This window comes from Leopardus geoffroyi, chromosome C3, assembly GCF_018350155.1.
Source record: "Leopardus geoffroyi isolate Oge1 chromosome C3, O.geoffroyi_Oge1_pat1.0, whole genome shotgun sequence".
In the NCBI taxonomy this organism is placed as follows: Eukaryota; Metazoa; Chordata; class Mammalia; order Carnivora; family Felidae; genus Leopardus; species Leopardus geoffroyi.
The window spans coordinates 26,044,712-26,070,944 of NC_059338.1; the positions used below are offsets into that span (position 1 = coordinate 26,044,712).

Consider the following 26,233-nt stretch of genomic DNA (forward strand, 5'->3'; position numbering starts at 1 on the left):
CAAAGTAGAACTAAATTAAGTGGAGAGAGATTCATACTGATGGATAGGCAGAGTCAGTATCGTCATGATCAGTTCTTCCCAACTTGCTTTGCAGTTTCAATGCAATCCTAACAAAAATCCTAATAAGTTATTTTGTGGCTAGCCACAAATGAACTGTAACGTTTCTATGGAGAGGCAAAAGACCCAGAATAGCTAACACAATATTGAAGGAAAAGAACAAAGTCAGAGGATTGACATCATGTGACTTACAATAAGGCTCTGATCACAGTTCATGAGTTCAAGCCCCACATCAGGCTCGGCACTGACAGTGCGGAGCCTGCTTGAGATTCTCTCTCTCCCCCTCTCTCTGCCCCTCCTCCACTTGCTCTCTCTCTCTCTCTCTCTCTCTCTCAAAAATAAATAAAATCTTATAAAAGCTACACTAATCAAGACAGTGTAGTGTTGGTGAAAGAATAAATAGACCCACATAAATACGGTCAGCTGATATTTGGCAAAGGAGCAAAGGCCATACAGTGGAGAAAGAATGTCTTTTCAACAAGTGGTATTGCAGTAACTGGACATCCACATGCAAAGAAAAGGACCCAGGGGCGCCTGGCTGGCTCAGTTAGTAGAGAATGCAACTCTTGACCTCGGGGTTGTGAGTTTCAGCCCCATACTGGGCGTAGAGCTTACTTCAGTGAAAATGAATCTAGACACAGACCTTATACCTTTCATAAAAGTTAACCCCAGATGGATCACAAAATTAAATGTAAAATGCAAAACTACAAAGTTCCTAGAAGTGGGGTACCTGGGTGGCTCAGTCGATTGAGCGTCTGACTCTTGATTTCGGCTCAGGTCATGTCTTGTGGTTCGAGCATCAGGTTCTACATTGACAGTGTGGCGCCTGCTTGGGATTCTCTCTCTCCTTCTCTCTCTGCCCCTCCCTACCTCTGTCTCTCTCTCTCAAAATAAATAAAATTTTAAAAACTAAAAAAAAAAAAAAAAAACTTCCTAGAAGTTAAAATAGGAAAAATGCAGATGACTTTGCACATGAAGGTCTTTTAGATCCAATACCAGGCATGCTCTAAAAAAGAATTGATAAACTAGGCTTTGTCAAAATTAAAATGTGAAAAACTCCGTCAAGAGAATGAAAAGACAAGCCACAGACTGGGAAGAAATGTTTGCAAAAGACAAATCTGGTAAAGGACACCTATCCAAAATATATAAAGAACTCTTAACACTCAACAGAAAACAATCTGATTTAAAAATAGGCAGAAGATCTGAACAGACACCTCACCAAAGAAGATATATAGATGGCAAATGAGCATAGGAAAAGATGCTCCACATAATACGTCATCAGGGAAATGCAAATTAAAACAAGAGATACCACTATGCACATATTAGATTGGCCAAAATCCAGAAAACTGACAATACCACAAGCTAATGAGGAACTTTTCATTGTTGGTGAGAATGAAAACTGGAAGACAGTTTGGTGGTTTCGTAGAAAACTAAACATATTCTTACCATACAAACCAGTGATCATACTCCTTGGCATTTATCCAAAGGAAGTGAAAAGTATATCCACACAAAAACCTGCACATGAATGTTTTGGGGAGCTTTGTTTCTGATTGCCAAACTTAGAAGCAACCAAGATCTCCTTCAGTAGGTGAACACATAAATAAACGTTGCTGGTGCATCCAGACAATGGAATATTATTTGGTGCTGAAAAGAAATGAGCTGTCACGCCATGAAAACACAAGGAGGAAACTTAAATGCATTTTGCTAAGTAAAAGAAGCCAATCTGAAGAGGCGACATATTGGATGATTCCAACTATACGACATTCTCGAAAAGGCAAAAAACAAAACAAAAAACAAACTAACTAACTAAAACCCCCACAAAACTATGGAAACCATGAAAGGATCACTGGATGCCAGGGGTTGGGGGGTATGCAGGATAAGTAGGCATAGCCCAGAGGATTTTTAAGGCAGTGAAATTACACTGTATGACACTATAATGGTGGTTATATGTCATTATGTATTTGTCAAAACCCACAGAATATACAACAAACAGCAAGAGTGAACCGTGATATAAACTAAGAACTTTGGGTGATAATGACATGTCATTGTATGTTCATCAAATGTAACAAACATACCCCTCTGGGGGAGGCCATTGATAATGGGGGGGGACTATGCATGTGTGGGGGCCGGTGGTAAAGCTCTGTATCTTCTGCTCAGTACTGCCATCAACCGAAAACTGCCCTAAAACATAAAGTGTATTTGGGGCACCTGGGTGGCTCAGTCGGTTAAGTTCTGACTTCGGCTCAGGTCACACCTCGCCACTTGTGAGTGGGAGCCCTGTATCGGGCTTTGTTGACAGCACGCAGCCTGCTTCAGATTCCGTGTCTCCTTTTCTCTCTCTGTCCCTCCCCTGCTTACGTCCTCTCAAAAATCAATAAACATGAAAAAAAAAATGTTAAAAAAATAAAGGCATTCACTCTTGCCTTAAAAAAATATTTAGGGGCACCTGGGTGGCTCAGTTGGTTGAACATCTGACTTCGGCTCAGGTCATGATCTCACAATTCATGGGTTCGAGCCCCTCGTCAGGCTCTGTGCTGACCGCTCGGAGCCTGGAGCCTGCTTCGGATTCTGTGTCTCCCTCTCTCTCTGCCCCTCTCCCACTCACGCTCTGTCTCTCTCAAAAAATAAATTAACATTAAAAATAAATAAATAAATATTTAAACTAGGAATAAAAAAAGAATTGCTAACATTGCTGAAATGATTAACATCATTTTATGATGTTAATGTGATATCAATGGTGAAACCTGATAACGATCCTGTGAAAACTGTATAAACCAATCCCAATTAAAGATGCAAATTCTCTACAAATTCAGCCATATTTCAAAAGAACAATTAATTACCAAGACAGGTTTATTTAAAGAGAGCAAAATTGTCCTCTATCAGGAATTAATCAACATATTACATTATATAAACATATTTGTTTGAGAAGTTAATCAACCATTCCCATAAAAACTCTATGTAATGGGAAGCCTGGCCGGCTCCGTCAGTAGACCACGAGACTCTTGATCTCTGGGTCATGAGTTTGAGCTCCACATTGGGCGCAGAGCTTACTTAAAAAAATAAAAATGAAAAAAGTGCTTAGCGTGTTCGTGTGACAAGAAAGTGCCAATGTGGCTGGAGAAGGAGTTTCAGGATATGAGAAGTAGCAGGTCAAATGAGCTGTGTACCATTGCTACATTTCATTCATAGTTCATCATGGGAGTTTGTCATAATGTATCCATTCCAGAGTCCAAGTTATTTGGGTTGTTTCCCATGTTTTGTTATTATGAACAACACTGCTATGAACATGCTTGTACATCTCTCTTGATGCAGTTGTGCAACAGTTTTTCCTCCATATATATATATATAAAAGTAGAATTTCCTGGTCATAATACATACAAAACTTCATTTTCACTACATAATGATAAATTGTTTTCCAATGTGGATGTACCGATTCACACTCTTGAGAGAATTCTCTCACAAGACTTTGCAGTGCTCTTTTTTGCCAACTTTGTGGTTGTAAAATATCTCATTGTGGCTTTAATTTGCATTTTCCTGATTATTGAGGAGATTGAGCATCTTTTTTTTCTTTTTAATGTTTGTTTATTTTGAGAGAGAAAGAGAGTGTGAGCGGTGGAGGGGCAGAGAGAGAGGGAAACAGATAATCCCAAGCAGGCCCCATGCTCAGAGGGAGCCTGACGTGGGACTTGATTTCACAACTGTGAGATCATGACCTGAGCCGAAATCAAGAGTCTGCTGCTCAACCGACTGAGCCAACCAGGCACTTTCCTCCAACTTAAACAAACAAAAAAATTGGCTCAAGCTCACAACCCTGAGAATAAGAGTTTCATGAAGATCCTTTTTATATGTTCTTTTGGGTGGTGTCTCCTTTTTTGTTGTTGTTGTTTTGTGTCATCACAGAGCCTGATGTGTGGCTCGATCCCACAAACTGTGAGATCATGACCTGAGCCGAAATCGAGTCAGATGCTTAATCAACTGAGTCACCTAGGATCCCCTCTCCTTTTTTTATTTATTTTTTTAACGTTTATTTATTTTTGAGAGAGAGAGCGCAAGCAGGGGCGAGGCAGAGAGAGGGGGACAGAGGATCTGAAGCAGGATCTGTGCTGACAGCAGACAGCCTGATGTGGGGCTCGGAATCATCAACCATGAGATCATGACCTGAGCCAAAGTCAGTAGCTTAACTGATTAAGCCAAACAGACGCCTCACCCTCTCCTATGTAAAAAAAAAAAAAAAAATGGATTTGTAGGGCGCTTGGCTGACTGGGTCAGTAGAGCATGTGACTCTAGATCTTGAGGTCATGAGTTCAAGCCTCGCATTGGGCGTGGAGCTTAAAAAAATGGATTCGTATATCTTTATGTATTCTGGACGTGAGCCCTTTCAAGTTCTCTGGATGAATAAGCTTCTAAAAGAGAACATCTCAGTTTCTGAGAGCACCACAACAGAAGTCTCCACACCCCCTAGCAGATGAGATGAACACCCTCAGTATTTGGATTCTGGCCTGGGATGAGCTAGACTTTGGATTCTGTTTATAGAATTTACAGAATAGATTCTGTTTATCCACTGAGGGTGGAGATATTGGGGAATAAACTCTTCTTCCATCCCACTGTACAGATTTATTGCCAAACAGTACAGTTGCTTTCTTTCCTTGAAGTGCCCAGAGCTTGAAGTCTGACTTGTATAACAAGTCGTCTTAAGTTTCCCTTACAAAAAAGGTAAAATTAGAGGGTATAGAAAGAAAAATGGGTAAATGGGGGGAAAAACTACAGTGAAAATGGCACTAGGGGCTTTATCTAATGTTTTTTAAAGGGCTTGAATTTGAAATTCATCAAGCATATTAGCATCCAGTCCAGTAAAGATGATGAAAATGATTCCACTGGCTTGGAGAGTCAGAGAATTGCGAGGAAACCAACTTGCTATCTTCACATAATGTTTTTTATTGTTATTGTTACCTTTTCTTTAGGCAATGTTTTCCTTTGTTTTTTTTCAAAGGAGCAACTGTGGGTTTTCTTTATTTAAAGCAACTTTGAATGATTATTTTGGTTTTAGAAATGGTTTTTAAATCTTTTCAGTTTGAAAGTGTTCCCTCCCAACACAAATGGGGTCTGAGCATTCTCAGGGAGTGGAATTAGTTAGGACCTCTGTAATCAAAAAATGCTTTGGGACAGCACAAGCAAAAAAGCTTATCTTTTATAAAGGCCCAGGGATATTTCACAGAAGGAGAGGACATAATGCAGCATGTTCTCAGGAACAAATTGGATGCAGAAAGTGTTATCTTTGACTTGCTTCTGAACCTCTGCTTTATTATTCAATCTGAAGCCAACCAGCATGGTTTGCATCTTTTAGATGCCAATAGCCCTCTCATTCATATCTACTCTCTTCAAGAGATGTGCCACACTATGGGGGCCACTTAGTCCTCATTCCAAATTCTTGGGAAAGGAGTCTAATTGGGTTCTGCTTGGGTCAGGGGCTTATCCACAGAGCAATCAACTGTGGCCTGGGGTGAATCGGGTGCATCATGTGAATGAGGCTTCTCTTTCTGCTAACTTATGGTTGACAAGTGGAGGCACACTGAACTTGCTACCTCATTTGTGGGGCCCTGTGCAAAATGAACATACAGGGCTCCCTTGTTAAAAAATTATCAAGGATTTCAAGGTGCCTGGGTGGCTCGTTGGTTAATGATCGACTCTCGGTTTCAGCTCAGGTCATGATCTCACGGTTTCGTGAGTTCGAGCCCCGCATCGGGCTCCATGCCAACAGTGTGGAACCTGCTTGGAATCCTCGGTCTCCCTCTCTCTCTGCCCCTTCCCCACTTGTGCTGTCTTTGTCTCTCTCAAAATAAATAAATAAACTTAAAAAAAATATTAAGGATTTCAAGATTGCAACAGTAGAACATTAAACCAAGGGTGGAGCCCTTCCAAGCGTAGGGCCCTGGGTGACTGTGCAGGTCTCCTGCCAAGAAACTGCTCCATGTTCTGGACCTGGAGGAAGAGCCTCCAAAAGGAATTGTCAAAACTTGGAATCAGTGATGCTTGTTTTTGGAATTCATAACTTAGACGAGTGTTATGTTTTCCACCTTTCCCCCCTACTTCTTATCCCCTCCTCAGATCCAGTAACTTTATGTGGAATTGCTTCTTGAGTGTGAATAAGTTGACTTTTTAAGTGTTTTGTCTCTTCCTTTCAATTATTAGGCAATGATCTTCTAGAAGGTTGTACAAAGTGTGCATTTGACTTGGTGAGTCATCTTCATAAGAGCTGATGAAGGAGTTAATGTCCTTTTTTTAAAAAAAAAACTTTTTATATTGAATTATTTATTTTTTTTTTAATTTTTTTTTTTTCAACGTTTATTTATTTTTGGGACAGAGAGAGACAGAGCATGAACGGGGGAGGGGCAGAGAGAGAGGGAGACACAGAATCGGAAACAGGCTCCAGGCTCTGAGCCATCAGCCCAGAGCCCGACGCGGGGCTCGAACTCACGGACCGCGAGATCGTGACCTGGCTGAAGTCGGACGCTTAACCGACTGCGCCACCCAGGCGCCCCTATATTGAATTATTTTCGACTTACAGAAAAATTGCAAAAACAGTCTTGAGAGTTTTCATATATCCCCCCCATCTTCCCCAATGTTAACATCTTACATAGCTATAGTACAATTATCAGAACCAAAAAGATTAATGTTGCTACAATACTCCTAACTAAAGACCTTTCTTGAATTTGACTAGGTTTTTTGCTACTGTCTTTTTCTTCTGCTAGGCTCCCGACCAGATCCCTCATGGCATTTAGTTATTTCTTAGTCTCATGCAGTCTTTGAAAACTCTTTTGACTGTCTTTCCTGACGCTGACTTTTTTGAAGAGTATTGATCAGTTATTCTGTCAAATGTCCTGCAATTTGAGTTTTTCTGATGTTTTCTCTTGATTAGGCAGAACACTGCAGGTAATAATGTGTCCTCAATGCATCCTAGCAGGTTCATGATGTTGCTTTGTCTTATTACTGGTGATGTTGACATGATTAAGGTGGTTTCTGCCAGGTTTCCCACTGTAAAACTACTATCCTTCCCTTTGTAATTAATACGTATCCTGCAGGAAATATTCTGAGACTATGCAAATTCTGTTTCTCTTCAAACTTCTCCCTACTCGTTTTAGCACTCATCAATGGAGCCTGTGTGCAATAATTACTGTGTTTAGCTAATGAAGATATTTTCTGCAGTTCTTTTTTGTCTCTAGCCTTGTGGTACCCAACCTAGGGCTCATGCTAGTTGCTTTCTTCCCATTCTTCTTTTTTTTTTTCCCCCATCCTTCTTAGTGTAGCTATGTTTTGGACTTATAATGGGTTCATTTTTTAGTATTTCTTATTCCATTTGGACTCTCTCCGCATCCCAGTTGGTTTTAGTTATGTCATTATTTTGGGGGTACGTGAGACACTACCACTGCTCTAAGAGGCACAGCTATATGAATATATACTCTGAGTATCACTACCTCCTCATTCCTGCTACCCCATTTCATTTACTCCCTTTTTCCATCTTTTTCCCACCTATCCTCTACAGGTAGCCACTTGCCTTAGTTTCCGATTTATCTTTCCTGTACTGCATTTCTTTTGCACAAACGAACAAATGTGCTCTGTTTTTTTATATTCCTTTCTTTCTCGGGGCAGCATTTGTGCTTTGCATTTTTCACTTAGCAATATGTCTTGGCAACCGCTTTATATCAATTCGTAGAGTTCTTCCTCATTTACTAATTTTTATTTTTGGGACAGAGAGAGACAGAGCATGAACGGGGGAGGGGCAGAGAGAGAGGGAGACACAGAATCGGAAACAGGCTCCAGGCTCCGAGCCATCAGCCCAGAGCCCGACGCGGGGCTCGAACTCACGGACCGCGAGATCGTGACCTGGCTGAAGTCGGACGCTTAACCGACTGCGCCACCCAGGCGCCCCCTCATTTACTAATTTTTAAAAAAGTTTTTTCATTTATTTTGAGAGAGAGAGCAAGGGCAGGGGAGGGGCTGAGAGAGAGGGAAGGAGAGAGGATCCCAAGCAGGCTCCATGCTCAGCATGGAGCGCATCGCAGGGCTCGATCACATGATTGTGAGATCATGACCTGAGCCCAAATCAAGAGTCAAATGGGTGGGGCGCCTGGGTGGCTCAGTGCGTGGAGTGTCCAACTCTTGGTTTTGACTCAGGCCATGATCCCAAGGTCATGGGATCTAGCCCTGTGTCAGGCTCTGCGCAGGTGTGGAGTCTGCTTAAGATTCTCTCTCTCTCTCTCTCTCTCTCTCTCTCCATCTTCCCCCTACCTGCTCTCGTTCTTTCTCTCTTAAAAAAAAAAGTCAGACTCCTAACCCACTAAGCCATCCCTTCCTCACTTTTTTAATAGCTGCTGAGTATGCTATTGTGTAATGTACCACAAATGTACAAATACTTAGATTGTTTCCAAATTTTTGCAATTACAAATAATACTGCAATAAATCACCTTGTGTATATGCCTTTTTTTGTTAGTTAATTAATTGAATTTCCTTCTAATCCTTCTTGTCTCCAGGGAACTGAGAGCTGTGTTGATGTTACTATCTATTTCATGTTTTCTTTCTTAGCTCTGCCTATCTTTGAAGTCTGTAATCTCTCACAATAAGCACGGATTGTGGTCGAGTACATTTTCTGAGAAAGTCCTCACTCCCTGACTAGGCCAATAATTTGGGAGGCACCCCCAGTCTTATACTACAGTAATGGTTCTCAATCCTGTCTGAACATGAGAATCTCTAAGAATCTTCTAAATATATCAATGCCTAAGAATGCTCTGGGCAGATTTTGCAATTAACACAGAATCTCTGGGTGTGGGACTGAGGCACCTGTATTATTCTGAGGTGCCCCAGAAATTCCAATGTGCAGCTAAGGTTGAGAACCACTGGGATAAATCCTTGGAATGTTACAAAAATCTCCTGGCCTTCACCATATTCCGTGATTTGATCCTTGCTGACTGGGAGGTGCTCCGCTCAGAAAATTCCTGATTTTTACCTGTAGGAGACGTAAATACCAGCTGGCTTAATTTAGGGAGAATCTGTAAAAGTATTTAATGAGATGGAAGTTCAACCTAGTCAAGAAATTTTTTTTTTTTCTCATATAAAGTCTGAATGACAGCTAAAAGTGGCTTCAAGCCAAGAAGGAAAATTGTTAAATTTCCTTTTCTCCCCTTCAACATACAGATCTGGGTACCTTCCTTTGTAGTTGGTCTATTAATACACTCCAACTATGACTTGTAAAACAGAGCCCACCAATTATGCTGTTTTTCATCAAATCAAAGCAACCGTGACTTGTAAAACACAGTTATCTTATGTAGCACTAAGAAAGAAAAAAACCCCACTGCTAAATAATTATGAGGTATAATTAAATGTAAGAGATTTTTAAATGTGGCTCCCCACATTTAATATACGCATATTAGAATTGATGAAGTGTGGTCGATCTTTAGCCTAAACCTCTTCTGTGAACTCCAACTCAGTATGGTCACTTGAATTTCTCACAGGCCTAACATGTCCCAGTCTGGACTCCCCATCTATCTTGGCCAAAGCTGTTCCTTTTCCTGCATTGTCTCCTCTGTCAAACGGAGCACCCCTTCCCCCCTCAACTAGAAACACAGAAGTCATGTCAGACTCCTGACCTTCTTTGCTTTCCAAATACAAATGACCTTTCCATTGTCAGTTCTGTCTCCTACCCCTCTCTTGAACGCATTGCCTTCCTCTTTCCCTCTTTCCTGGCTTTGAGTCGGGTCTTCCTCGTCTCTCCGCAGGATTACTGCAGTGACCTCCTACCTGCTTTCCACTTCTCGAATCAATCCTACTCCACGATATCCTCGTTTTCCTTCTCAAACATCAATCCGATCATATTATTCTTCACTTAAATTATCCTACAAGACAAATACTCCATTCAAAAAACAAGCAAAGTGAATGAACAGGCCACCCTACGGAAGAAACTAATACACATTTATGCATGTGAAAAGTTCGTCACGAAACAAATGTCACAGTGACATCTCCCCGCTTATCCAATTGGCAGAATTTGAGAGAACTGGTAACGAATGATTGTGAGAGTGTCTGCACACTTACTTACCGTTGTTGGCAGTGTAATATTTTACATGGCATTTTGGCAACGTTTTGGATAGGAGAAGGAACGCAAACTGCCTAATATCTCTGAGCCTCAATCACTGTATTTGGTCCAATGGGGCTGAGATCTCCCTTAAGGGTCTCAAGGAAGGAAGGTAATTCAGGGGAAAGGGATTTGTAAATAATAATAGCTAAAATTTACTGGGCGCTTGCCGTTTGAAGCGCTTCATCTGTGTCAGCTCATTTAATCTTCACGATAACCCTGTAGGTACTAGCATTATCATCACCCCCAATTTTACATAGGAGAAAACTGAAGCACAGAGAATAAAACTTTGCCCAAGGGGCGGGGTTAGTAAGGGGTGGAGCTGGGATTATCGGCATTAAATCTACAGAGGGTGATCTAGCTCGAGTCCTGTTTTTACAGTAAGCCTACACCACTCTTTTCCTTCTGATAACCCACAGAACCCATAGTTGAAATTTGTTGATAAAAGAATTTGTTCTTCGTTAGCAACCATCAACTGGCCTTCTCTAATTGCTTTGTGTATCTCACCACAGTCCTGTCGGATAGAGCTCGTGAGAACTCGGCCCACCTCTCATTCCAATTCATTTTCAGTGTCCTGGTCAACGCTGGGTACACGGTAAAGCCTGAGACAGAGGCCTAACAAAAGCTATCGTACATTTCTGTGGGACCAATGGCGTATCTTTACAAATAGGAAGTAATTTTCCCGAGACTGAAACATACACAAACGACCACGCGCCTTGGGGACTATAGCTCCGCTCCACATCCGTGCACCACAGCCGACCTTTCCCGCTTTCCTACATCCGTCGGACTTTGCCCGGAACCTTTCTTGAGGGCATCGGAAGCAGCCGGCCGGGACAACGCGGCTGAACACACAACACAGGAAGGACTAGCAGTCTCGCTATATGCCTGAAGTTTCTCGTTCGCCTACATGATTCGGGCGAAAACGGCCACAAATTACTGCACTTCTTAAAGTACTAAGTGACGATAGCTTTTTCGTCCCTTAGTCAACATCATACTCAAGTGATTCCGAGTTAGTTCTTTTTGATTAGGCATATGTATGGACAGCTCATTTGAAACGAACAAGGAAGGCGGGGGAAGAAAGCGGAAGCCGCGGGGTCTTCTAAACCAGAAAGTCTCCGGAGCCTGCGCTAAGCTATTTGCGGCGGCCCCCACTTACACGCACATCTCAGAAAGCAGGCGGTGGGGGGAAAAGGCGTCGTTCCTGGAGCTGAGACCAGGCGGCCAGAGTCCTCAGGGATGAACCTCGAGTTGCTGGGTGAGGAGGGCTGTGGTTGCGTTTTAGAAAACCCTTTGGTTTTGGAAAGGAGGGAACCTGGTCGGGAGGGACTCAGGCTGCAACCTTAGGGACATAGTTCTGCTGTGGATCATTGGGCGCTCCTATTATGGAGCAGCAGCGGGAGGAGGCAGCCCAGCTTCTGCCTGAGCAGAATGCATTGCCTTTCCCGAGGCTACTTTCAGATCAGTTGTGGAGCGGCAGGGACAGTTTGTGACTTCGATTTGATCACAGGGATCGAAGGTGCTGAAGTAGCCCAGAGCAGGCAGGACCAGAGTTATTGGAAAATCAGGAATCTAAGGATGTGAGGCTTAGGTGAAGCTTTGAAGACTTGTCAGGGGTTTGGGTGCTTGGACAAGTTAGATTGTTTTGTAGAAACACGGGATGCCCAAGGAGAGGAACTTGAAGATCTAGTTGAAGTCTCTTATTCGACAGATGAAAAAAGTCTTAGACAGTAGTGATTGGAGGGCACGAAGTGAGTAAATGGCATAGTTGGCACTGGAATCCAGTTATCTTGGCTTCCCATTTAAGCTCCTTAACTACCAGGGACAGTGTGTAAAACACTGAGAGCTACAGAGGCATTTGTCTTTTGTCACCCTCTCTTTGGGTGATTTTTACCCCTTACTCAAGTTGTTTAAAAACCGTGGGTCCTTTCTTCTAGGATTTCATTTGGTGTTTAGCATGATAGCTGAGGGATGTCTGAAGTTTTCCAGAAGTCCTAAATGACTTTCTGTAAAGTTTCTCTTAAAAAAAAAAAATTCAGAAGCTGTACTGGATGTTTAAAGGGCCCCCAAGATTTTTCAGAAATAGTTTTTACCTTTAAGGAGCTTTTTGTTAAGCAGGGAGATTAAGGTGATTATGTAAATAGCCATAATATATTACAGAATGCAGGCAGGCCTTTAAGAGTCATTAAGTCTAAGAACACTTAGAAGAGCGAGTGAATATCTTTGGGGCAGGGGAAGAAAGGTAACCAGGAACAAAGAAACCTCTGGAGGAGTTGGAGTTTTGAGTGGACATTTAAGATTGGTAAAATATTGACAGACAGAAGTGTGAAGATACGTGGAGGAGTGCTTGTTAGGAATGTGCTACGACATCAGTGAGAGAACACCTAAAGAATGTTCCTGCTTGGCCAGGTTGTGTGTACTGTGAATAAAGAGAAGGCCAAGAGATGGGGTTGCTGCCATCTGTTTTGTGGAAGCTCTTGAATGCCCAGCTGAAAAGTCTGTGCTTTTTAAGGAAGGTAGGGCAGATGCATTGAAGGGTTTTTGACCTGGTAAGTAACTTAATCAGAGCTATGCTCTTTCTTTTCTTTTCATTTCTTTCCTTCTTTCTTTCTCTCCTCTCCTCTCCTTCCTTTCCTTTCCTTTTTCTTCCTTCCTTCCTTCCTTCCTTCCTTCCTTCCTTCCTTCCTTCCTTCCTTCCTTCCTTCCCGTCTTTCTTTATCTGACAGCAACGTGTTGTTGAGCCTTGGATGGTGTGAAAACAGTTTGGAGGGCCAGAGTAAATGAGTGATAAAGAAGGTCTGAGCTAGGAAATGGAACAAAAAGACACTGAGGAGGTAGAGTTGACAGAATCTGAAAATTGCTTGCATGTGGTGGCGGTGCTGGTGGTGAGGAACAGTCAAGTGAAAATGATGGGAGCCAATGACAGCATTACTGACAAACATTTAAGGAAATTGGGAAGAGACAACATTGAGGGTGGATCTGGGGTTCAGGAAATAGGTTTAGATTTACGAGAGTGATCTGTAATTTTCCTACAGGTGGGCTTATTGAAACCTTGTGAGTAGTTGACAAGACCAAGGGAGAAGGTGGGAAGGGCAGAAAAAGAAAACTGCTGAGGGCAGAATCTTGGACAATGACCTATATTCAGGGGTTATGAGGAGGAATAAATGATAGATTAAGAGTTACATAGTACTTACTATGAGTTCGGCATGTATATTTTTTAAAGATTTATTTATTTTTGACAGAGAGCAAGTGGAGAAGAGGCGGGGGGCGGGGGGGGGGGGCAGGGAACGGAAGGTCCAAAGCGAGTTTTGCACTGACAGCAGAGAGCTTGATGTGGGGCTTGAACTCACAAGCTGTGAGATCATGACCTGAGCCGAAGTCGGATGCTCAAACGACTGAGCCACCCAGGCGCCCAGAGCTAGCGTAGTTTTGAGTGCTTCCGTATGTTTGTCCTTGTCCAGGTGGAAGAGGATACAGGTTGGTTGGTTTGCTGTCCGAAGCCTGCTGTAGAGCACTTGAGACTGAGAAAGGCCTGCTCTGTATAGTCCTAGGCAGTCCTGCAGCACCTTGAGCAGAAATCAAATGACCATCATTTTAGGAAGGTGTGGGAGGTGGGGTGGAGGCTAAAAGTCGACCCTTGTTTTTAAAAACTTAAGGATGGGGGGCTCCTGGGTTGTTCAGTTGGTTAAACGCCGGACTCTTGATTTTGGCTCAGGTCATGATCTCAGTTTTGTGAGGTCGAGCCCTGCATTGGGCTCTGCGCGCTGACTGTGCAGAGCCTGCTTGGGATTCTCTGTCTCTGTCTCCCTCTCTCTAGCTCTCTGCCCCTCCCCTGCTCATGCTCCCTCTGTGTCACTCAAAATAAATAATAAAATAAAAAAAGTAAAAAAGAAATTTAAGGATGGAGGAAAGCTGTTAGATAGGCTAGTACGTTGAAAGAGATAGCAGAATCACAGTAAAGGTTTTTTTTGAATGATACAAGAGATTCGTCACAGTGAAACTTAGGAATATTTAGCATTGGAAGGTTAGACAATTTAAAAGAAGGCTGATCCAGAAGATACACATTGCTATGGAAGTGACTGAGTTTTAAAGGAGAAAGTTCATGATTGCAGCTAAAAAGCAGAAAGGAACAGAAGTGATGTGACTGTGGGAGCATGCAAAAGAATAGCTGGCCGGATAAAGGAAAGGAATAATGTGTTCTTAATTTGAACAGGCAAGGTACTGATTTTACTTCTGCAATCACTTAAAAAATTTCTTTGACGATTTATTTTTGAGAGGGACAGAGACAGAATGTGAGTGGGTTAGGGGCAGAGAGAGGGAGACACAGTGTCCGAAGCAGGCTCCTGGCTCCGAGCTGTCAGCATAGAGCCCGACGCGGGGCTCGAACTCACCGAGCTGTGAGATCATGACCTGAGCTGAAGACGGACGCTCAACCGACGGAGCCACCCAGGCGCCCCTACTTCTGCAATCACTTTTGAGCCCTTGCTGCGTATCAGACAGTGTGCACTTGGAGATACAAAGTTAAAATAAGAGTTTTTCAAGCTTATTTTTATAACTCACAGTAAGAAATGTACTTTCTGTCACGACCTATCATGTATACAAATATATATGTTTCTCAAAATTATATTTTTTTAAAGATTTTTTAAATGTTTATTTTTGAGAGAGAGCGAGAGAGAGCGCATGTGAGAATGAGCCGGGGGGGGGGGGACAGCGAGAGAGGGGGACAGAGGATCCAAAGCAGGCTCTGCACGCTGACAGCAGTGAGACTAATGTGGGGCTTGAACTTGAACCGCGAGATCATGACCTGAACCGAAGTCTGACGCTCTACTGACTGAATCAGCCAGGCGCCCCTCTCAAAATTGTGCTTAATCATTGTCATGCTCAATGTCCTCTTTTATCTTCTGTTCTAAAGTTTTAAAAAACTTGTTGGGTGTCACTAAATTGATTTATCCATTTGTGGTGGATTGAGTCCTACTGTTTGAAAAACATTGAAATAAGATACACCAGGTGGAGTTGTGCACAAAGCAAACTGTATTTGCGGCAAATAAGGAGATCACGGGGAGTGACTTCCAAAGCTACGACCCTGAACAAGGGTGCATGGCTCCCTCTTTATAGGGTTAGGATGAATGTTTTGGTGGGAAGCCGTAGCATCTCATGTAGAGGCAGGCATAAGCCCACGGGGCGCGTTGGGGAAACATACCTGTACACGCACTGCTGTGCAAATGAGGCTTGTGCAGAGAGGCTCTCCTCCTTGAGCAGAGATTTTAGTATTACAGTGAGGTAAAGTTGGAGGTCCCTCCGTGGGCCTTCTACACAGGCACTAGTCAGGGGTTCCTCTCTAACCCGTCTGGGCCCTGTCTCTTGAGGGGTGGTTTCGGTTTCCAGTTGCCTGAGTGAAGAGATCAGCCGGAAAGAAGAACTTAAGGAAAAATGTGGGACATAGGTTGGTGAGTACAAGCAGGTGGGCAGTAAAGGTCAGGTCTTGGGGCCTGGCCGGCGACCATAGTTGTCACATAGTAGTGAACGGAGAGGGCCTCATGACAATATGTAAAAGACCTTCGTACAGAGTCTGACACCTGAGCCTTCAGTAAGTGGGAGCTGCTGATGCAGCTTTGAGCTCTTCAAAGAATGATGAGCCAGCAGGGGCGTAAGTCTGGAAAGCTCATTGAGGTTCTTTAATTTCTTGCTTTTCCAATGAACAAATACAGCACCTACTTACCACAGCAGTGGAGACGGTACAGACATGCGTACGGAAAGAACCGTCTTTCTCCCCTTCCCCAAATGGTAACTGTCTAGTGATTATCCTTTTCTAGCTTATTCCTTGCTCATACAGACATTTAAACACATTTGTTAGGGCTTTGTTTCAGCTTTTTTACAGAAATAGAACCTTTTTATACACAGTATTTGAAACTTCCTTCACTTATCACTATAGGTTACTATTCCTACACGTTAGGAGATACTAGATCCGATGGTTTTTTTTTTTTTTTTTTTTTTTTAATTTTTTTTTTCAACGTTTATTTATTTTTGGGACAGAGAGAGACAGAGCATGAACGGGGGAGGGGCAGAGAGAGAGGGAGACACAGAATCAGAAACAGGCTTCAGGCTCTGAGCCATCAGCCCAGAGCCTGACGCGGGGCTCGAACTCACGGACCTCAAGATCGTGACCTGGCTGAAGTCGGACGCTTAACCGACTGCGCCACCCAGGCGCCCCGATCCGATGGTTTTTAATGCGTTCATGTAGATACACATTCATGATAAGTAATTTTAATTGTGAAATTTACATGCTTTTTTTTTTTTAAAAGAAAGTGGTCTTTTTTCCTTGCCTCCTCCTTTTTGTTGATAATCCCACATATTTCCTTCCATATTTTTCTCTATGCTTATGTATACTTTGTGTGTGTGTGTGGATGCACATGGTAAAAAACAATGAGATTATATAATGTACACTTTGTGGTTTGCCTTTTTTTCTACTTAGTAACACCAATGCAGATTTCTCTAAGATATTTGTGTAATTTATTAGTATATTTGAATACAGCATATTTTATTAATCCATTACGCTATTAATGGGCATTTACCTTATTTCCAGTTTGGGGAGGTTTTCTTTGTTTTTGGCCACCTAGAAAACAATACTTTAAAATATCTGTACTTTGTCCCATTGTTGTGTTTATATCTGTGGAGATTAGATTTCCGACTGTAGGATTGCTGAGATGAAGACTATATATGTTTTGCATTTTTTTTTTAATGTTTATTTATTTTTGAGAGAACATGAGCGAGGGAGGGGCAGAGAGAGAGAGGGACTGGATCTGAAATGGGCTCTGCGAAGCGGGCTCAGCGCTGACAGCATCGAGCCCCATGCAGGGTTCAAACTCACGAACCGTGAGATCATGACCTGAGCCGAAGTCCTGCTCAACTGACTGAACCACCCAGGTGCCTGTGTGTTTTGCTTTTAGTAGATGCTGATCCCTTTTCTCAAAGGCTATAACAATTCCCATTTTTGCAAGTAATGTGGAAAAATGTTCCTTTGCCCTCCCCTCCGCCCGCAGGTATTCTCTCTAAATTTTCCTGTCTGATGGATGAAAGTGGTATCTCATTTTTAATTTGGATTTACATTTGTCCAACTACAACTGAGTTTGATATGTTTTCCTCTGTTCAGAGGTGTCTGATCTTGTTCTTTTATGGCTTGTTTATGCATGCTTTTTTTGTTTTTTTTCCTTATTGTATAAACTTGCTTTATAAGATAGGTAACTTTATAAGATAGGTAACTGACTGACTCCTATCAGTTATTTGCATTGCAAATTTTTGTAAATCTTGACTATGTTGTCATGTAAAATGTTCAATTTTTATCTAATCAAACGAATTTCTCTTTTAGTTTTCCTCACTTGGTTAAGGTCTTCCCTACCCTAGATTATACATGTGGTCTCCTTGATTTTCTTCAGAGATTTTTGTTGTTTAAAAACATTAATTTACCTGAAATTTTCATGTAATGTGAGAGGAATTAACCTTTTTTCCTCCTAACTTCCATCTCCTTCCAGATGAACAGTCACTTGTCATTCCCTGTATGTTAAATAAGTTCTTCACTAAATCGAAATGCCACCTTTATCATATATCAGCAGCTTTACCATACATTTAGATTTTTTTTTTACATTTGTCTTTAATCCATCTAGAATTACATAAAATGTTAATTTTTAGGGAAAGCCATTAAGTTTTCCCATCCCAAAATGGCCTTACCTGAGATTTTATACTTTTCTTCATATGTGTCCTGTGTCTTTCCTTATTACCTTTTCCTTAAATATTAAACATTTTTTTTAATGTTTATTTATTCTTGAGAAAGAGACACAGCATGAGTGGGGGAGGGGCAAAGAGAGAGAGGGACACAGAATCCTTAGCAGGCTCCAGGCTCTGAGCTGTCATCACAGAGTCCGATGTGGGGCTTGAACTCACGAGCCGTGAGATCATGACCTGAGCCGAAGTCGGCCGCTCAACCAATTGAGCCACCCAGGCGCCCCTTTCCTTAAATATTTTCTATGTTTTGTAGCCATTGTGAGTAGAATTTTTCCTTGTTTTTCTGTTTTTGGGTACTAATTTCTAATGTAGATAAAAGCTATTAATGTTTGAATATTTTTCTTGTATTAAGCCACCTTACTCTATATTATAAATTTAAAAAAATCTATTTATTTTTAAGTAATCTCTACACCCAGCCTGGGGCTCGAAGTCACCATTCTGAGATCAAGAGTTGCTGGCTCTTTTGAGTGAGCCAACCAGACACCCCTCCATATTTTCTTACTAATTTAAGTAGTTTTCTTATTTGAGTCTCTTGTGTTTTCTAGGTATTCAATAATAGCAAAAGAGCAATAGTTTTATCTCCTTATTTTCAGTGGTTAAACCAATTATTTCATTTTCTTTGGTTGGAACCACCAAGATGGTGTTAATGGTGATATATCCCTTTCTAATTGCTGATACTAATTGAAATGTTTTTTTTTTTTAATTTTTTTTTTTTAACGTTTATTTATTTTTGAGACAGAGAGAGACAGAGCATGAACGGGGGAGGGGCAGAGAGAGAGGGAGACACAGAATCGGAAGCAGGCTCCAGGCTCTGAGCCATCAGCCCAGAGCCCGACGTGGGGCTCGAACTCACGGACCGCAAGATCGTGACCTGAGCTGAAGTCGGATGCCAACCGACTGAGCCACCCAGGCGCCCCTAATTGAACTGGTTTTAATATTGCACCTTCTGGAATGAGAATCATCCATGTTTTTGATAGATTTTTATCGTTTATTGTAGTCTTGTGTTGCTTTTATTAGAAACGATTACGGAGTTTTAGATGATTTCAGCATCTAGTGATAGGATTGTATGGCTGGTATAAACATTCTTCACTAAGGGAGTACATCAGAGTTCATTATGCCGTGGAGGTGTTTGGGTGCTGTAGCCCTACCCCTGGTCCTTTTCCCCTCTCCTATACCATAATGCCTTCTTAAGTGGTACAGTAACGCACTCCAGATGCTTTGTCTTTAGGGTTTGATTATAATTGTAAATGCTGCTAGAAGTTGCGATTCAAGTCTGCAGAATCTAAAGGTGAAATGCTATGTACCATTTATGTTGAGAAAATTGTTGTTTTCTTTTTAGTACTATCACCATGAAGTTGTGGTATCAGTTATGTTGGTTTTATAAAGAACTGATATATTTTTTTTCCTGCACGGAAATAGCTTGCATAACGTGGTAATTATCTGCTGCTTGAGATTTAGGAGAAACTGGTCACAAAATCCTTAAGGGTCTGCTGTGTCCCCCCCCCCACCCCCACTTTTAATGGTATGTCTTTAACAGGCTTTCAATGTGTTCTCTACTTACTGATCCAGTCAAGGATTTTTCTTCTGTAATCAGTTTTGTCAGATTTGGAAATGGTGGGTTTTGCTATAGAAGTCACTCGTGTTTTTTGTATCAAGTGTATCATGAAGTTCAATCTCTGACTGGGGTTTTGTTTCTTTTTGGCATCCACGTCTCTAGGCATCTTTTTCCCTCCTGCATGGTCTTTAAAACCTAAGAAATCTGATCATGACATTAAATGGTAGGTGGTGGCAAGCTGGAGCATATGACAGCGGTCTTGAGCATTCTGTGAGGAAAGGGCCTTGTGCTCCTGTAATCCTGCCTGACAGCCATCTTGCTCAGGCCCCCCAACAAAACTGCCCCAGATTAGTCTCGTCTTTTTTATATGTCACTTTCTCGTTGTGCTCCTTTAAACTCCTTATTGTTATTCTGTTAACTAGGATGATCCTCAAAGAAGAAAAACCCACCCGAAAAACATAAACCAGAAATACAAGGGTAGTCTGTGTTGAGAGGTAATCAGACATTAAAATGATCCCTGGATTCTGGACTTTCTCAGAATCTTGTATGTGGTTTTCCCTTATCACAACACAGAAGGTCACACTCTGCTCCTTCCAGAGTACTTCATATTCCCAGATTGTGGTTTTTTGTTTGTGTTGTTTTTAATTTTTGGATACATACTTTTTTTTGGTTTGTTTCTCACCCATGTGAATATAGATCTTCTATCTTACTGATTTGGAAAGATGTATAGGTTACATTGTTAAGGAAGCAAGTCCCATCGTATGTGTCATGTTTTATTTAAAAAACAGCTGTAAATATGTGAATGCTTATACAAATATGTGCTTATAGATTTGCTTATACAAATAAGCATATAGAAACATATGGAAACTTGTACCTTGCTGAGTGGGTTGCAGGGAGGAAACTACCATTTTTTAATTACACATTGCTGTATTACTTACACATATTAGTTTGGTAACTTGAGAAAAGTTCTTTCAAAAACCTCTTGATCTGGTTTCATCATTTCAGTTCACCCTTTTCTTTCATAATTGAATGCAGTCAGCCACCGTAAATGTGGCTCACATTAGATAATCAAGATAATTACCTTCTGGGGACATTTACCTTTAGTTTCATCCCTCTCAGTGTTCTTTACTGTAGGGCCTGTGTTTTGATTAGCTTTACTGTTTTCACTCTTTGGTTTTCAATTTTTATAAAGGACAGAATGTAATAGAACTGGTTTCCAAACTTTTTTTTTTTCTTTTCTTTGTCAAAGCACTGGGCTTCTTTTTTTTAAAAATGAAATCTTACTTGAGTGCCCTGTGAAACAACTTTCATGGACCTGTAGTTCTCAGAGTATAGTTTAAAAGCCACCATGGTGAAATACTTAGGTAATTGTATAAGTAAATGCCGACAAAGATGGTGTTGCTGTGGATGTGAAAATTCGGAGAAGCAGGCAGTAATCATGCCATCCTCTGTAGCTCGAAACGTTTGTTATTCCCATGTGGATGCAGCATTTCATACAGGAAAAGCATTCAGGGGTATTGGCACCCACATGTTGTATGCTTAAGAACTTCATATAGAGAATTGCATCTTTAATCAACTACCAGATTATGTTACAACGTAAATGTCATTCTTAGGAAGGTAAATGGTCACTGCTGGTTGGCTGCTATTAATGAGGCTTTAGAGAGTTCATTGGATAAGAGACGTTTGACAGACTGGATTTTTTTAAAGTTTATAGTTAAAAATAACCACGATAACCCCATTACCAATAAACCCCATTACGTTTATAGGTAACATTTTTATGAAAAATAACGATTTTCTAAAAAAAAAGAATAATAGCATGGTTTTACAATTTTACAAATTGTCTTTAATGCTTGCCTAAGTAGAAGTTGGCAGAATTCTCGCATCTGCTTTTGCATTCACTCTGTTGCAATATCACTGATTGGGGGGCCTCAGGACAAGTCATCTGTAAACGTAAGCGATATTGAGAGTAAAGAGTCAAATGCCATCTTGGTTTGATAATGAAAATAAGTGTGACCCCCTGAAGTCCCTGGCCCGTCCAGGCAGTTCCCCGTCCACACTTTGCGAACCACTGCATCCACCAGCCCTAAGCGGGGGTCGGGGGGAGGGGTCCCTCCACGTGTTGCACATGCTCCATGAACTCTTTCTTTGCTTTGTTGCAGAGTCCTTTGGGCAGAATTATCCAGAGGTAAGAGTATAGTATTACTGTGAACTTAGGAATATGGTAACTGGCTAGCTTTTGTGTTTGGGTGGAAAATGTAGTTTGATCCCCTCACGCCCCCCCCCCCTTTTTTTTGGACAGCATTAAGTGTGGTGGTACCTCTTTTGCTATAATAAGGAACTCTGTGCTTTATTTTGAGGAGAGGGGAAATAGGCAGTATTGGTGGAAAACCTCACCATAATGTTGTAAATCTTAAATAGTTCATTTCCCAGTAAATTAAAAAAAAAAAATACTTGGAAGGATTTTTCATAAACTGTACCATCACCTGTACATAGATTTTTTTCTGTGTTTTTCTACTTTGAATCAGCGTTTTTGCGTAGTAATAACGTGTGTGCTCTAAGTGTGCTTTACACTTTTTTAAACGTAAAAATATTTTGTAATACTTGGAATGCGTTTCAGTATAGTCATTATGGTTTTAGTCATCATAGTCATTATTTTAAATGGCTTGATAGGAGTATAAAATAATGTATTTGACTTTCCTAATGTTGCACAGGCAGGCTGTTCTAGTGATTTTGTTTTACATTATTTTTCTTGAAATAAATCTCAAGAACTATGATAACTGGGTCGGTACCATGACTCCTTTAATGAATCTTGTTATATTTTGCCTAATTGCCCTTCACAGTGTGCACAGAGTTATACTGGTAATGTATGAGATTTATTACACCTGTTTCTAAATATTCTCTGTTAGCTTTTATAAATATTTCCTTGTTCTGTCTGGTTTAATAAGTGTAAGAACACATATAGAGATTATTTTGGTATGTGTCGTAATGTAAATTAAACAGAAGTGTCATAGATGAGAGAGAACCTTGAAGAAATAATTTGGATATTATTGGGTATTATTGTGTATATTCTTGTATTTGTTTTAATTTTTAGGAAGCCGATGGAACTTTGGATTGTATCAGCATGGCCCTGACTTGCACCTTTAACAGGTGGGGCACACTGCTTGCAGTTGGCTGTAACGATGGCCGAATTGTCATCTGGGATTTCTTGACGAGAGGCATCGCTAAAATAATTAGTGCACACATCCATCCTGTCTGTTCTTTATGGTAAGGAATTTTAACATAATATGTGGAATATGAGTTGAGTTAGGGAGACGAATGCCAGCTGTGTAATTGCCAATCTCATTTTACTAGATATTTTAATATTTAGAGTTTTAAGTATTCATTCATTAGTAGTACCGTTTCTCCTAGTGTCTGTAGACCTTGAACCCGTGCTGTCCTCGAAGCACCTTTGTGGGGGAGAGACTCCCTGTACTTGTGGATCCAAATCAGGCCCTGTCTGAGACTATTTCAGGACTGAGATGAGATATTTACAGATGGCGGCTGTAGTCCTGTTTGTGATATTGACCTTTGGTTTAGAATAGAAAATCTTATTAGGAGGGAACCTTGGAAATCCTCTACTGCAGCTTTGTCCAGGTTCTTGAATTCCAGGAGTTTCACTGATCACTGTCTGTTCCTTCACTGAATTGTAGTTCAGCTTTTCTATCAAATAGATTGAGCTAAAATCTAATATAAATAAATGCCCATTGATTTCTTTCTTCCCCTTGGAGACTACTGTATCTGCTTTGGAAGGTTTTGTTGTAGGGCACCTCTTCTTCTAACTGAACTTGGGACCCAAAACAGTACCTCATCAGATCTTTTTTTTTTTTTTTTTAATTTTTTTTTTTTTTTTTTTTTTTTTTTAGCAGCGTTTATTTATTTTTGAGACAGAGAGAGACAGAGCATGAACGGGGGAGGGTCAGAGAGAGAGAGGGAGACACAGAATCTGAAACAGGCTCCAGGCTCTGAGCTGTCAGCACAGAGCCTGACGCGGGGCTTGAACTCAGGAACCACGAGATCATGACCTGAGCCGAAGTCGGACGCTCAACCGACTGAGCCCCCCAGGCGCCCCAAGTACCTCATCAGATCTAATGGAACTGTGACATATTTCCTTTTGTGTAAATGGAAGTGGCAGCGACATTGTAAGGCCCTGGATGGTGGGGAGGCCTGAATCCCAGTCTAGGTTTGACGGCTAATGAACTAGCTTCGGCCAAAACTTGTCTCTACTATGCAGAATGAGAGGACCAGCCTGGATGATCCATTAGAGCTTTTCCATTTCCTTCGCATTTCGTTTTTTTCTGTTGTTGTGTTTTTGCAATATTGAAATAAATGCGTCTGTTTTTAATAGCTTGATTAAAATCTATATAATTCACATACTATACAATTCACTCAAAGTGTACAATTCACTGGTATTCTTTTTCTTTTAAAGTTTATCTGTTTATTTTGAGAGAGAGTGGGTGAATGAGCAGGGGAGGGGCAGAGAGAGAGAATCCCAATCGGGCTCCATGCTGTCACTGCAGAGCCTGATGCAGTACTTGAACTCAAGAACCGTGAGATCCTGACCTGAACTGAAACCGAGTCAAGACACTCAACTGACTGAGCCACGTGGGCGCCCCCAATTCACTGGTTTTGTATATATTCACGGAATTGTGCAGCCTCATCCCAATCTTAGCACTCCTACCTGTTAAAAAATATACATATATTTTTATTGTAAAATAATATATAATCATGTAGAATATTACGGAAGATATAGCAAAACAGAAAGAATTAGTGTCTCCCATAGTACTCTGTTACCCAAGTATTACTACTGTAAAGATTTTAGTATGTTTCTATATATAGTTTTTTTTTAAGTATATTTATTTTGAGAGCGAGAGTGTGTGTGTGCAGGAGTTGGGGAGGGGCAGAAAGAGCAGGAGAGAGAGAGAATCCCTAGCAGGTTCTGTGCTGTCAGCTCAGAGCCTGATGCGGGGCTTGAACCCACGAACCAGGAGATCACTACCTGAGCCAGAATCAAGGGTCAGACGCTTAAGCGACTGAGCCACCCAGGAACCCCACTATATATGGTTTTTAGAGAACAGAATTTGTAATTGTAATTATTCTATTTTATATTTTGCTTTTTTCCTCCCTAACCCTGTCCAGACAATTTCCTGCTTACATAGCCTCTAAACACTTTTTTTTATGGCTATATATGTTCTCATGGATGAACTGTAATTTATTTAACAGTTCTTTGGTTCTCTGCTACATGTTTAGTGAATGTCTTTGTGCATAAACTTTTTCACTTATATATTCATTCATTCAGCAAACACTGAACATGAATTACGTACCACGTGCAACTACTGAAGCTTTATGGGTCCTATACAAGAACTGCATTTGAGATTTAGTGGAGGCAAAGGAGGAAATGACCCATGTACTGAGAACAGTGGTCAGGAAAGGCTTCCTAGGTGAGATCATTTCTAACTTCAAACCTGTAAGATAAGTAGGTGTTTGCCAGGTGTAGTCCAAGCAGAGGACGCTGCACAGGCACAGGGACATCAGCTTCAGACAAGCACAGGACGATGGGGAGCTGTAGGTAGTTCAGGATGGCTGGATTGTGGTGCGGGGGATGGGGTACGGCAAGAGCCAGTAAACAGATCCCCAAAGAGGACTCTGTGTGCCATACTGTGAGTTTGAACTTCACCTTGTAGGTAACCGTGAAGTCATTAAGATATTGTAGGAAAGAAAATGACACGATGAGCTTTTTATTTAAAAAAAAAAATCTGTAAAAAAAATTAAAATGAATTTAAAAACCTTTATAAATAAGCACGTGGAAAGGGATGCCTGGGTGGCTTGGTTGATTCAGTGTCTGGCTCTTGATTTCGGCTCAGGTCATGATCTCGTGGTTCATGAGTTCGAGCCCCACATTGGGCCCTGCGCTGACAGTGCGGAGCCTACTTGGGATTCTGTCTCCCTCTCCCTCTGTCCCTCCCCTGCTGGCTCTGTCTTTCTCAAAATAAATAAAAATAAGGTTAAAAAAAAAAAAAAGAATAAAATAGCCCGTGGAAAAGAGATTGAAGGGGACAGAGAATGAAGATAAGCAAAGCCCAGGGATCCAGGCTAGAGATGATGAGCACGGTTGTGGTAGGACCGGAGCTGAGTGCTGCCGATGGAGAATGGACAGAAATAAGAGTCCTAGTCCTTAGCAGACAACGGAGAATGAGGGAAGTGGGAGATTAAAAGGATCCTCAGATTTCTGGCTTGGATGAAGATATTCATGGGGGGGGGGGGGGGCGGAGGGGAACAGTAGTTTGACATCATGGTTGCGTGTCTCCTATTATTTTATTGCAAATAACTTGTTTTATGAGTACCTTCCTGTGAGATGGTAAGTGCTGTGATTTATGAACCTTGTCTGGCATTTTACTGCTATGTTCCCAGCTTCTGGTTGTCCGCCCCCCCCGCCCCCCCGCCCCAGCTTCCGATTTTGTACCTCCTTCTAGAATTTGGAATTGTAGAATATATTGTTGTTGGTTGTTTTTTTTTTTTTTAATGGGAGACCCTCTCTTAGGTTTCACTTGTTTATAGTTTAATTTTAAATTAAAGATTTTTAGTTAATGATTAATTTTAAATTAATTTTAAAAATTGGATCCCCCTCTAATTTAACAGAAATACCAGGTTGCTGTGGGGGGAAAAAAGGATATTATAATACAAAA

The 26,233-nt window shown here is 41.3% G+C and overlaps 1 protein-coding gene and 1 long non-coding RNA gene across 7 annotated transcripts in view; one reads left to right on the top strand and one right to left on the bottom strand.

The window, feature by feature from the left end:
* The window catches only part of LOC123586818, a 42,588-nt gene extending 31,544 nt beyond the window's left edge, over positions 1–11,044 (bottom strand). Inside the window, exons 1-3 of one of the 5 annotated variants that reach the window (XR_006706970.1) lie at positions 10,880–11,041; positions 9,850–9,944; positions 1,301–2,238 (exon numbers count right to left, since the gene is read on the bottom strand). This is a non-coding gene — a long non-coding RNA (uncharacterized LOC123586818). Of the gene's footprint in view, positions 1–1,300; positions 2,239–9,849; positions 9,945–10,879 lie in introns of those variants that run through there. The other 4 variants (XR_006706969.1, XR_006706968.1, XR_006706966.1 and 1 more) reach the window with 4 other exon arrangements.
* Positions 11,045–11,236: 192 nt separating this feature from the next.
* Positions 11,237–26,233, top strand: part of RBBP5 (RB binding protein 5, histone lysine methyltransferase complex subunit) — a 36,332-nt gene continuing 21,335 nt past the window's right edge. The window contains exons 1-3 of one of the 2 annotated variants that reach the window (XM_045456290.1): positions 11,237–11,435; positions 21,671–21,696; positions 22,603–22,775. In XM_045456290.1, the coding sequence (XP_045312246.1) occupies positions 11,417–11,435; positions 21,671–21,696; positions 22,603–22,775 (218 nt within the window). In that variant the 5' untranslated portion in view covers positions 11,237–11,416. The remainder of the gene's footprint in view (positions 11,436–21,670; positions 21,697–22,602; positions 22,776–26,233) is intronic. The other variant, XM_045456292.1, reaches the window with a different exon arrangement.